Genomic DNA, 13,947 nt, shown 5'->3' on the forward strand with positions numbered 1-13,947 from the left:
TTCAATGTGCCACAACTAATTAATGCTTATTTGTTCACCCTGAGAGATGGTGGAAGATTGTACTCTTTTAATTTACTGTATATTCTACATGAAGATGATTTATATTGGATCTCAGCCTTTGAATCTTCTACTCTCATTAGCAGCATTGCTCTGTGACTACAGACAGGTTCTAGTTCTTAAAAATCCTTTTAACAAGAGCCTAGGAGCTAAACCTGGGAGCTTAATAGAAGCAAAAGCTGCATCACTGAATGGATCCTGTACAAATCTCAAGTAATTGTTTATGTCAGGATTTTTGTAAATCCACCCTTTAAGACATATTCTTTAAAAGGAAGGTGACACACATCAAAATATAAAAAAGACACATCACAAATAAATAAGCTAGATCTCATGATAGGAAAAAGGTGGCATATAAGTAGATAAAAGTTTTAAATTGAGTTCTAGTACCAAAAAAAATGTAAAATACATTTTCAAATTAATGCATAAGCCCGCCAGTTAATTGACAACCAATTCTATGCAAGCTATGTCCATATTATCATTACAGGATTAAAACCTTTGGAAAATGTGACCCTCAAGTAGATATTTTTAAAGACTGGATATAGTTTTATTTAAATACTTATAATTAAGCATTTGTTGTTCTACACTCACCCTGTACAATTGTTACAGTTTATCTGTTTAATTTTATGTATTAATTCTGTTCGTTTGCCTTTGAAAATTTGATACATTTTAATGGTTTGTTTTGTTTATATCCAACTTACAGCAGCTTATCTGTGGCCTTGTATAGTCACTGTGCCCATACAGCAACAGGAACCTTTTGCATAGGCCTGTAAAAGTGCCCATGCCAGGACCACACCATCATTGACATCACCACATTCTGTGCCATCTCACAATGGTATTAAATGTTCTGCACAGTATAGATCTCACCAGAACCAGTACATGGTGTTATTAATGAGAAACAGATCGAATTCCAGGTTCTAGAAATGTCACTTTAAATTTTATTCTCAGCACAGAGGGGTTGGGGTGTTACTTGGTCAGCATTTTAATTTTTTCACTCTTCTCATACTCATATTTGAAAGGGGAGTGGGGGAGTCATTAGCATGTGCAGAAGTTGGCCCTCCACATTTGTGGCTTTGATTATTCATGGATTTGATATGGTCTCACTAGGAATTGTCCTCCGGCATGACTCTGTTGTCACCTTCTGCTAAATGTCATGCTGGAGAACCTAGACATTCCTAGAGAGAACACTTCTCTAGGCATTTGTAGGTCTTTCAGTGCAATTTCATGGTCAACATCTGGCAGATCTTGACCATAGAGTCGCCCTGGAGGACCTAGCGATTCCTAGAGAAGAATTTTCTCAGGTAAAAATAGTGTTTTTTTATTTGTGGTTTCCCCACTTTCATGGGGGCCCTGTGCCCCTAACCCCAGAGAATGTGGAAGGCTCACTGTATTAATCTTCTCAGTCTCTTTAACAGTAGCCAATTACTTTTTTTTTCCTTTGGTGATTCCTGTGCTGGGGTTTATGATAGGTGAAACCTACCTTTAACCACTGACATAGCCCACAAAGTAAATGGATGGCATTAGGTTAACCATGCAAGGGTTTTGTGGGAATAAAATGCAAAGTGCAGAGGGAACATATGCATGTTGAGGTGACTGATAGAAGGCTAGGATTTTAATTGTTCTAAAAATACAGTATAATTTTGAGAGTGCAGCAATATTTGGTTTTCTATACAATCCCATCTGATCATGGAAGCTAAGCAAGGTCATCCCTATTTAGTACTTGGATGGGATACCACCAGTCAATATTAGGCATCGTAGAGGAAGGAACTGGCAAAACCACCTCTGAGGATTCCCTCCCAAGAAAACCCATGGGGTTGCCATATATCAACATACAACTCAAAGACACACCCATTAACCTCACATCACCTTCTGAAATATGGGTGACCCACCACCAGTGGTTCTCAAATTGTAGGTCTCCTGGTGTTTTGGACTTCAGCTCCCAGAATTCCTGATCATTGGGCAGACTGGCTGGGGCTTCTGGTTGTTGAAGGCCAAAATACCTGGAGAATCAAAGTTTGGGAATCACTGCAGCAAGGCAGCAGAGCCTCTGTGGCTGAGGCTACACCCTGAAGTGTATTTAACTTTGAACTGAGCCCTATTGATGTGATAACAGACTTCTGGATAAAAAATGCATGGAGTCCAGGGTGACCAGATGTCCTCTTTTTCCAGGACATGTCCTACTACATTTCAGCCTTCTGTCCAGGAGGAATTCCATTTTGGGCATGACCAAGAAGCATGAATCTATATTTCTGTGAATGTTTTCAGCTTTTAGTTGGTCATGTCCTACATTTTTCTTGAATAGCCTACATTTTGCAGTGCCTTGTCCTCCTTTATGGTTAGGACACATCTGGTCACCCTGATGAAGCCAGCATGAGCAAACCATCTCACACCAGTGTTTGGAAACTGAGCCCCACTGATGTGTTAACTTCTGTATAAAAAATGCAGAGCCATAATGAGCTAACCACAGGGTGACCAGATGTCCTCCTTTTCCAGGACATGCCCTACATTTAAGCTTTCTATCCAGGAGGAATTTCAACATAGCCTCTATTTTGAGCATGGCTAAGAAGCGTGGATTTACATTTATAGGAATGTTTTTAGCTTTTATACGGTTATGTCCTCAATTTTTCTTGAATGGCCTACATTTTGCTGTGCCTTGTCCTCCTTTGTGGTGAGGACATCTGGTCACCACAAAATGTAGGGCCTTCAAGGAAGATCTAGGACTTCTTAGTCCTGCCCAAAATGGAGGACATTGGGGAACTCCTTTTGGACAGAAGGCTGAAATGTAGGCAAGGTGACCAGATGTGTCATAACCACAAAGGAGGGCAAGGCACCACGAAAATGTAGGACATTCAAGGAAAAAAATGTAGGACGTGACCAAATAAAAAAGCTAATCTAAATGCAAATGCAAATGATTCTTGGCCATGCTCCAAATGGATGACATTTGGGAACTCCTCCTGGACAGAAGGATGGAATGTAGGACATGTCCTGGAGGAAAAGGAGGACAGCCAACGCTGCCATCCTGGTCCTCCATTCCCACCCCACCATGACTCCCCTCTTTCCTAGTCCTTTCTTTCCCCGCTACGCTTCCCTCTATTTGGGCCTACACTCTCAAGAACGGTTGCTAGGCAACCTCTGACCAGCAGCAGGCCCGGCGCGGGGTGATGACGTCGCCAGGAAAAGCGAGCGGCGGTGGCTGTGCTGCTGCTGTTGTCGCGCTGGTTCTGCGTCCAGCCTGCCTGCTGTGGAGTGGACTGGGTGAGTGAGGGAGCGAGTGGGTCGCCCGGCGGCCAGGCAAGGAAGAGGGCGGGCATTTTCAAAGGCCCAGCATCAGGCTGCTGCCGCCGCCGCCGCCATTCCTCTGGCCAGCCCCAGGGAAGCCCTGCTCCTCCCAGAGCAGATGGTCTTGCTTCCTCTCCCCCTTGGATGGGGCCAACCCAGAAGCCCACACAAGGAGGGCTAGGAAGGTTGTTGTTGGCTGCCTTCAAGTCCTTGCCTTGATTTATGGCCACCCCAAGGCGGTGAACCTATCCTCGGGTAGAAGGCAGTCCAACCCCCTTCTGCCATGCAGGAACTCTCAGTCAAAGCATCCCCTGTGACAGATGGCCATCCAGCCTCTCTTTAAAGACCTCCAAAGAAGGAGACTCCACTACACTCCGGGGGAGTTTGTTTGTGTCCACTGTGGTCAGTTTCAAGCAGAATCTCTCTAGATGACTTAGAGATTCCTAGAGAGAACATAGTAATCAAAACTGAAAATGATCAAATCCGCAAAAGCCAAAGCTGCAAATGTGGAGGGCCAACCGTACTATTAAGTTAGACCTTGGATTCAGATTTTTGGCAAGGTTGATTCAGAGGAGGCTTCCCATTCTCAGGTTGAGAGAGTGTGACTTGCCCAGTGGGGACTACCATTATTATATTATTACTATTAAGGAATAATAACCTTAGCATCAGATTTTTGGCAAGGTTTATTCAGAGGTAGCTTGCCATTGCCTTCCTCTGAGGCTGAGAGAGAGTGACTTGCCTAAGACTGGGGTTTGAATCCTACTCTCCAGAGTCATATACCAATATTAAAACCACAATGACTTTTGTTGTTGTTGTTAGCTGCCCTTCACTCAGCCCAAACTCATGTCGGCCTTGTGGGTGAGACATCTCCAAAACTCCCTGTCCTCCACTGCTCTGTTCAGGTCCAGTAAATTCATACCCGTGATCTTGTAAATTGAGTCCATATATCTACCGTGGAGTCCTCCTCTCTTTCTATTTCCCTCCACATCTCCTAGCATCCTTGTTTTTTCTAATGATTCATGCCGTCTCATGATGTGACAAAAGTACAACAGCCTCAGTTTTGTCATCTTGGTTTCCAAGGAGACTTCAGCCTTGATCTATTCATGGACCCATTTGTTTGCCAGTCTCTTGATAATTGAAGCCACAGGAAAACCAAGCATGCTTCTCTGTGTGTGTAGAGTGCATTCCCGTCATTGTGGAATTACAGAGTTTAGAGAAATGGCATTTCTCATTTTTTTAGCAGTGCCCAGTATACAAAGTCATAGCCTTGTTAATCTAGAAAATCAGTCTGCAAGAAAATCTAGTAGCACCTTTGAGACTGAGAGAAATTAGTAGTGTGAGCTTTCATAGACTTGAGCCTACTGCATGTGAGGAAGTTAGGCTCAAGTCTAGGACAGCTCATGCTTCCAACTTCTCTCTTTTGCTTAGCCTCAAAGGTGCTAGATCCCTTTGCATACTAATTATCCTCTATAGTAGATATGAGCAGAAATAGTGTGGCACAGCTTTCCCACAAGACGAGTTTTGTGATAATTGAATCCTCCCTGCAAAGCCCCAACAAGTGGTCATCTTGTGGGAAAGCCGTGCCACACTATTTCTGTCCTTTCATCTCCTCTCAGTCCAGAGCATATTTGCAACTCATATAAATGGAAGTGACTCACTTGAGTAGAAAAATGGTGTCATATGTTTGCTTGTTTGAGAGTGAGTTGTAGCTGCCACAAGTAAAGCAGAGCAGATCAATTGTGACCCTCGATGTAAGACAGTGATAGAAACCATCTAATTTACAAAGGAGTGCACATCATAGGGAGCCTGACTTCCATCTGCTCTGTTTATCACCAGCATTTGGGAAACATCCTGAAAAAGTTGTCATTCCTCTGACTGACAGTAACTGAGACATTTCTTTTTTTCCCTAAGCTGTATTGCGTGTGTGAAGATTCAGTGTAAACATAGAATCATAGAATTATACAGTTGGAAGAGACCGCAAGAGCCATCTAGTCCAACCCCCATGCAGAAAATCTCAATCAAAGCATCCCCGACAGATGGCCTTCCAGCCTCTGCTTAAAGACCTCCATGGAAGGAGACTCTATCACCCTCCGAGGAAGTGTGTTCCACAATCGAACAGCCCTTACTGTCAGGAAGTTCCTCCTAATGTTGAGATGGAATCTCTTTTCTTGTAGCTTACATCCATTGTTCTGGGTCCTAGTCTCTGGAGCAGCAGAAAATAAGCTTGCTCCCTCCTCGATATGACATCCCTTCAAGTATTTAAACAGGGCTATCATATCACCTCTTAACCTTCTCTTCTCCAGGCTAAACATCCCCAGCTCCTTAAGTCATTCCTTATAGGGCATGGTTTCCAGACTTTTCACCATTTTAGCCGCCCTCCTTTGGACACGCTCCAGTTTCTCAACATCCTTTTTAAATTGTGGTGCTCACAACTGGATGCAATATTCCAGGTGGGGCCTGACCAAAGCAGAATAGAGTGGCACTATTACTTCCCTTGATCTAGATACTATACTTTTACTGATGCAGCCTAAAATCGCATTGGCCTTGTTAGCTGCCGCATCGCACTGTTGACTCATGTTCAACTTGTGGACTCCCAGATCCCTTTCATACTTAGTCTCGTTCAGCCAGGTGTCCCCCATCCTATATCTGTGCATTTTATTTTTCTGCCCTAAGTGCAGTACCTTACATTTCTCCCCGTTGAAGTTCATTTTGTTAGCTGTGGTCCAACTTTCTAGTTTATTCAGGTCATTTTGAATTTTGATCCTGTCCTCTGAGGTGTTAGCTATTCCTCCTAATTTGGTGTCATCTGCAAATTTGATAAATATGCTCCCAAATGTCATCCAAGTCATTGATAAAGATGTTGAATAGCACTGGGCCCAGGAGAAACCCCTGTGGGACCCCAATGGTCACTTCTCCCCAGGATGAAAAGGAGCCATTGCTGAGCACCCTTTGGGTTCGGCCAGTCAACCAATTACAAATCCATGTAACAGTTGCCTTGTCCAGCCCACATTTTACAAGCTTGTTTGCAAGAATTCCATGGAAAACCTTGTCAAAGGCTTTACTGAATTCAAGATATACTATATCCACAGCATTCCCTTCATCTACCAAGCTGGTAATTTTATAAAAAAAAAAGAGATTAGGTTTGTCTGGCATGACTTGTTTCTCTGAAACCCATGTTGACTTTTTGTGATTATGGCATTGCCTTCTAGATGTTCACAGACTCTCTGTTTAATGATCTGCTCTAGAATCTTTCCTGGTATTGATGTCAGACTAACTGGACGATAATTGTTGGGATCCTCTTTTTTCCCCTTTTTGAAGATGGGGACAATGTTTGCCCTCCTCCAGTCTGCTGAGACTTGTCCTGTTCTCCAGGAGTTCTCAAAGATTATTGCCAATGGCTCTGATATTACTTTTGCCAGTTCTTTTAATACCCTTGGATGGAGTTCATCTGGTCCTGGAGATTTATATTCGTTTAGGTTAACCAGATATTCGTGTACTAAACTTTTCAGACTGTTTCTTTCTGATGGGATGAAGCCAATTATCATCATCACAGACATGTTGTTAACATAGTATGCCTATGTTGAGAGTTAACAGAAGGGCTTTTCTTATTTCCTTGCTTGTTAAGAGGAAGTGCCAATAGGATTGTGCCTCTATGTTAATATTCAGGAAAGGCTACTTCTTAAGTATCTGGGGTTTGTTTGGTATGGCCAAAAGTCTTGTTAATGGCTATACTTTGCCTTTGGAATTGTCTTTCAGTGGAGGCCCATCACATCGGGGGTGGGCAAAGGGTAGCCCAGCTGATGGTGGACCGCAACTTCTAGCATTCACTACCAATGGCTACATAGCTAGGACTGATGGAAGGTATAGTCCAACAACATATGGGAGGCTGCACTTGGCCTATCCCCAATCTTGACACTTCACAAATGGCTGTTCACTAACAGACCAAGAATTGCTTTAGGTGACTGAATTGCTAGATTTCTGCCCAATTGCATTTTTATTTCTGTTCTTTTATATCTCCTCCTCGTAGCATTTATTATATGTTTCTGTGTTTGCATGTTTTGAGATTTTAACATTATTAGCTGCATTGGATAGCATGTATGAAATTTATTGTTGATGTGTATCTTCAAGTTGTTTCTGACTTATGGCTACCCCAAGGCAACCCTATCATGGGGTTTACTGGGGCTGAGAGTGTGTGACTCACCCAAGGCCACCCAGTGGGTTTCCATGGCTAAGTAGGGAATCAAACTTGACCTCCAGGGTCATAGTACAACACTCAAACCACTACACCACACTGGCTCCATTTATGAAATATCAGTATGCAAATAATAATAATGAATAAATAAATATGATTCTATAGTAAACATCTAGTATTACCTTATCCTTTATAGGACCTGAAGGATGTTGGAGTGACCATCATGGGCCATGCCCTATGTATCTGCTCAAGGGGGACTATCACCATCAATAACAAACGTTACCTTTTAATCCATAGACTTGGGGAAGGGTGAGTATATAAGACAGCAGGAGGCTGGACTTTTGTATAACATTTTACAGACCATGTTTGATACACCAAGTATTATCATTTTTTGGAATTAGAAAGTTACCTCATCTAGACATCACCTTGTCCATGGATGGAGAAATGTCAGCCCTTCAACTATTTGTTGGACTGCAACTCCCATGAGCCTTAACCAGCATAGTCAATGGTGTGGAATGCTGGGAGTTCTAGTCCAGAATCATCTGGAGGACACACTTTGCCTATCCCAATTTAGTCCAACCTGCTGTTACAGTAGTATGTGTGTAACCCCTTCCCTACAATATCATTCAAACTTCTTTAAAACAGGGATGAGGACTGTTTAGCTCTCTAAGTATTTTTAGAACTCCCATTAGTCTCATCCACGGCCAGTGATAAAGGACTGCATGCTCTCGTCCAAAATACTGGTGGTGAGGACAGTTTCAGTATCCCTGACGTAATATTGCAATCCTATTCATGCTTGATATTGCCATAAGTTCCTTCATGCTTACTTAATTTATTTAATGTATTTAAAGGGGGGCTCAACTTATTTATTGAGAGTATGTATTATTCCAATATATTCTAGTCATGTAAGTCGCCTTGATTGCTGTAGCAGAAAGGTGGGGTATAAGAATAAAGTTTATTTTTATTTTACTTCTCAATAACAATATTGAGCTGAAAGTCCCTTTAGAGAACATGATACCACAATTCCCCAGTGCCACTCATTCCATTGCCTAGTCATTCATTACAGTTGGAAAGTTTATTCCTGGTGTGTAACCAAAGTCTGCTTTGCTGCAACATGAACCTGCTGCTTCTCTTCCCTCAGTAGACCTAATAAATAGGCAATCTTGGTTGTCAAATCAACAATATTTCTAGTTCAGTTGTGTATTTAACAGTGAAAAAGGTCTTGTGTATCAGAAGAAACTGTGGGGAACTTGACAATATGGAGTGAGCTGTCCCTGTTTATATCCACTGGTTTAGATATTTTCACTGTATGGTTGAACTACCTGGTTATTGATTAACATATTGTTGTACCTTTTTCACTACTGGTCAAAGCTGTGATAAGTGACAAGAAGTTTGGTCTTATGCCACAGCATGCAAGTTCTCCCTCCACTGAGGGCTGGATGGGGAATGGAGATGAAACATCCTTATAGTGCTTGCTACTCTCAGTTTCCTCCATATCTGTGATGAAGTAATGCTCATCTTGTTATTTCTGTGCTGGGGTAGGGAAAGTGGAGCCCATGGACTGTGTACAGTCCCTAATTCCCCAAAGCTCCCACAGCCCCTTAAAAAAAACTGGGATGAAAAAAATCCCCAAAAGTTCAAACACTGAATTTTATTTGGATTTACTTGACACTCCCAATGCCCTCCCAAATTCAGAAGTTGCACCAGAAATTATTTCTGCTTGCCACTTTTAGTGAAAATCCCTCCCATCCTTCTCCTTCTGTGCCTTCCTTTGTGCCATCATTCCCCCTTGATATTGTGTGCCCAGACAAGGTTACCTCAAGCAGCAAAATATGGCATTACATTGCAAGATGAGTGGGAACTGATGACTTAGTATGCAGACAGCAGAAGAAAAAGGACATAATCTCAGATTAGTTCTAAGTTTTTTAATTTTATTTATTTACAAATGACCTACTGTAATATTGAGCGGGGATGAAAGCTTATTGGATTCCCTCTGTTTACATCAAAATGCTTCTTTCCTTAACCTGTCAACTCTGTTCTTGGCCCAAATCCTCTCCCACACAGTGGCTTCAGCTACGTGGACCTTGTAGAGGGGCTGCATGATGGACGCTTCTATGCACTGAAACGCATCATATGCCACGACAAGGATGATCGCCAGGAAGCCACCCATGAGGTCGAGATGCACCAGCTCTTTGATCACCCAAATATCTTGCCTCTCTGTGCATATGCCATGGTGGAGAAAGGATCCAAACATGAGGCGTGGCTGCTACTGCCCTTCCTCAAGGTGAGAGATCAACGACATCATGCTTGATGTTGGGGTGTAAGGTACAGACGGGTGCTGCATTGTGTACAAGGGAATGTAGCATTTGTGGATGCAGTAATGCATGGCTAGGAAGTGCACAGTGCACTGAGACACCAATCACAGAGGTTGGTATCTTCTGATTATGGGCTAGCCTCCTGGATCCTGCATTATGCCCTATTGCTGGCTCATAGTCACAAGTTCATAACAGAACAGTTTTAAAATATCAAAGCTGAGAATTAAAAAGGATAACCAAATACAACAGAATAATAATAATAATATAATAATAATATTTATTTATATACCGCCCTATGGCAAACCAATCCGGGCGGTTGATCTCTGAGCCTGCACCATGACAAACGTTTACAGTGGATATATGTTAGGGCAAAACAAAAATACCTTGAAATAGTTTTTCTTCTACAAAAATGACATGAGATATATTATTCCATACTCTTTCAGCCAGCAAAATGAGTTCTACAAGGTGTATAATACAAAAAGAAAAAAAATCACAGTTCCACAAAACTGTTTTTTTGACTTTACAGCATCGGTACCTTTGCAGAATTCCCAGGGAGGGAAAACAAGTCAATGTAAAGACTTAAACGAGGTTTTGATAAAATACTAAAATGTCAACAAGAGAAGGGGCCAACAAAATTCTTAGGGTACAACTGAGAAAGATTTTCCTATGCCCTAAGCATTCAGGCATCAGTGGCAATGGGACATGGAGTAAAACCTCAAATAAAAAGTTCAGTAAATGTTTGGTATAGTAGGAGAAGATGGTCCTTCCATTGTTCCTGTCCCAAGGTATCTGGAGATTTATAGACAATAAACAACACTTTGAAATGTGCTTAGGAATGAACTAACAGTCCAGGCATGTTGAACAAAATAAGAATTATATGCTGTGAAACTCCATGATACATTCTCCTTAGGGGCACCATAAGTCAGAAATGACTTAAAGACACACAACAACATTGCTGTGAAAAAAAGCCTTAGACAGTAGTCTGGTGGCTTCAGTTAATACTAGCAGAAGTGTTCAAAAACACTTTTCCAGTACAGAGAGACAGACCAGTAGTAGAACGGATGTAACCAATGTGTGGAGGGCATTAGATAGATCTGCTTTTTTCAAAGGACCAGTACTGATGATGCACCAGTCAAAGATGTGCAAAAGCACATACAGTTATAGTTGCCACCTAACAATCCAAGAACACAACAGGGAACCTGGCCCTTCAAGGGAAGTAAACTCCTTGCCAGAATAGCAGGTATAACTAATCCAAATTCACCTTTTCTACTGACCAGTGGCTCTATCCTGCCTTGATTACATCTCAGTTTGTAAACTTATTATTGTACTCCAGTATTGTTTCAGGATCTTGGATGGAAAGGAGAACTAGAACTGCATGCCAAACTTGCAAATGACCTCTCCCAGTTTCATATAATATTGAATAGAAGAGGCTGAAAGGGAATAAGTAGAACCCTGAATGATAACATCTTCTTTCTCACTGTCCAAGTCACAACACTTACATTATTTGTGCCCATTTTCTGCCTTACGTTATCTTGGATAAACAGTCTCCATTGCAAAAGCGTTCACAACTTGAGCCTTTAGTTTGCCACTTTATCATGAAATGCTTTGGTAACAAGGTACATGAGTATTTGTGAAATCCACCACAGTATTGGGAGATCAGATAATCTGGCTTGATTTTTTCTCCCTCTGTAGCCATCTTTTGAGATGATATGCATGACAAAATAGGATATTAGCTCAGACCTTCTGGTATCCAGCCTTTTTCCATGTTCAAGCCCATACTAACAAGCTGAAAGCAACAGATGCCATTACTGTAATACTATTCAGCTATGCTACCTCTCCCATATTTCTGCTGTATTTGCATTTTATCTCTCTGCAGAGCATTTTACAATAGTAGTCACCTAAAAACTGGACTGTAGCAGGGTGATAGATACATTCAGAGCTACATGCATGATGGCCCCTGGTAAAACAAGAATAACTGCTTATGAGTTTGTTGGGATAACATGGCTGCAAAGCTGTAGCCAGATCCTTCACTGTATAAACTGTGGTGCAAGAGTGGGAGACCATCAGCTGCCACAAATGTTGATGAAATACTACTTCCATCATGCATCACCCTTGACCAGTCTGCCTAGGGCTGATGGGAGCTAGAGTTCCAGGATGAATCACAGATTCCTTAGACTTGATTTGGTTGCTTCATCTTGTTCAGGAACATGGAACATGTGGTGGACTGTAATTCCCATAATCTCCTACTGGATATGATGATGAGGGATGAAGGTAGTTGTAGTCTTGCAACATGTGGAGCGCCATGGTTCCCACTCCATTCTTAGGTATATTGGGATGGGGGGAGTAGCAATGAGGGTAACAACTGATGAACAATCTCATTCTCATCTGGTAAATTTGGGAAGAGTACATGGTTTGCAGATTACTAGGGTCTCTGGCCTTCTTTTGCAGAGAGGGACCCTCTGGCAGGAGGTTGAAGCTCTTAAAGACAAAGGTGTTTTCATGTCTGAGGAACGAATCCTTACCATCCTTCACGGTCTCTGCCGGGGCTTGCAGGCCATTCATAACAAGGGTTATGCACACAGGTGAGAAACTGGTTCTAAAGCATTGATTATGCACAGTGACATGGTGGGACAGGCCATGTTTTGGCAAGGGTAGCAGCAATAGAGTAAAGATAGACAACTGACTGTTTATCAGAATTAAAGGCATGGGAAAGGAGTGAATAAAAGTGAAGAATCACATTTGACATGGAGCATTACTGGTAGTATTGTTAAGAGGAAGAAACGTAACATTGGGAAATCAAGAGAATAAAATAAAATTTCAAATAAGAAGCAGAATTTTAGTGGGCCATGTCTGGACAATTCAAGGAGATTCCATATTTCTTTCAGAGATCTGAAACCTACAAATGTGTTGCTGGATGACGATGACCAACCATTGTTGATGGACCTAGGCTCTATGAATCAGGCACACATTGAGGTGCGGAGCTCACGGGAAGCCATGACTTTGCAGGTACGAGGATGGTGAAGTGAAAGGGACATGGGAACTTCCAACAAAGATAAAGGGAGAATAATCTAAATTAGATTAACTATAAAAGCTAGGTGCTTACCCTGTCATTTTCCCTGTCTCCATGGCTTGGAATGTTAATTTAAAACTAATGTTACTGACTTATAGGTGGGGCTGTTAGTGTTGAGTGCCCAAAAGTAACAGAAGTCAGTTGAAGTGGGGTGCAGTGCAGTGGACAGCCATACACTGCAGCATTGAGAAGCCTGCTCTCATTGCAGGATGATAGGAATGGGCCAGAGGTTTGTTACATTAATGAGGCTTGGAATAATGTATAACAGTCATTACCACTGAAGGTTGTTATGAGTAACATGTTAGTTACTTTATTTCTAAAGTAACAGCTCCCATGCAAGGCTGATTAATGACTGAGGGAAAGAAGTGGTCCCTTCAGCACATGCAAAAAGGTGTGCTACTACGCAGAATGTTTTTACCACACTTTAAAGGAGGAATAAAGCAGTGAATGTGTGAATACTTTGCATGTAAATCTCAGGAAGCAGGGACAGGAACACAGGAAGCTGCTTTATACAAAGCTAGGCTGCTGATCAATCCCAGTATTGTCTGAGCCAACTGGTAGCATGTTTTTGACATTTCAAACTTGTTTTGAACCTTCTGCATGCAAAGCATGCATATTACAACTAAGCTACTACCCTTTCCCAAGATCTTAGAGTGCTGCTCCTACTTAGGTCATTGATCTGATTAAGCTATTTCATATGTTCCTACAAGCTACCTCTGTGTGTGTATGTGCCTACAAGTCACCTGTCGACTTATGGCAAATCCATTAATTTCATAGGGTTTTCTTAGGCAAGGAACAATCAGAGGTGATTTTGCCAGTTCCTTCCTCTTCCCCCTTAAAGCCCTCACAGATTGGATCTCAAGTTAGCTAACCAGCTTCACCAAAAGTCCAAGAGGAAAGTGATTGTAACAATTTTTCCATTTCTTCCAATGTAATGCAGCTGTTAACATTAACAGGAAATGAACAATTAGCAAAGCAACAAACATAGGTGAGCAGACACTTAAAAGAAATAATTCACTTTCATGTTGTTGCTGCTA

At 41.9% G+C, this 13,947-nt stretch overlaps 1 protein-coding gene across 1 annotated transcript in view; it reads left to right on the plus strand.

The window, feature by feature from the left end:
• The first annotated feature begins 3,210 nt into the window (after positions 1-3,210).
• Positions 3,211-13,947, plus strand: part of STK16 (serine/threonine kinase 16) — a 12,091-nt gene continuing 1,354 nt past the window's right edge. The window contains exons 1-5 of the mRNA XM_042461757.1: positions 3,211-3,309; positions 7,722-7,834; positions 9,590-9,809; positions 12,289-12,422; positions 12,726-12,846. Coding sequence (XP_042317691.1) covers positions 7,749-7,834; positions 9,590-9,809; positions 12,289-12,422; positions 12,726-12,846 — 561 coding nt within the window. The 5' untranslated portion in view covers positions 3,211-3,309; positions 7,722-7,748. The remainder of the gene's footprint in view (positions 3,310-7,721; positions 7,835-9,589; positions 9,810-12,288; positions 12,423-12,725; positions 12,847-13,947) is intronic.

This window comes from Sceloporus undulatus, chromosome 1 (assembly GCF_019175285.1).
Source record: "Sceloporus undulatus isolate JIND9_A2432 ecotype Alabama chromosome 1, SceUnd_v1.1, whole genome shotgun sequence".
In the NCBI taxonomy this organism is placed as follows: Eukaryota; Metazoa; Chordata; class Lepidosauria; order Squamata; family Phrynosomatidae; genus Sceloporus; species Sceloporus undulatus.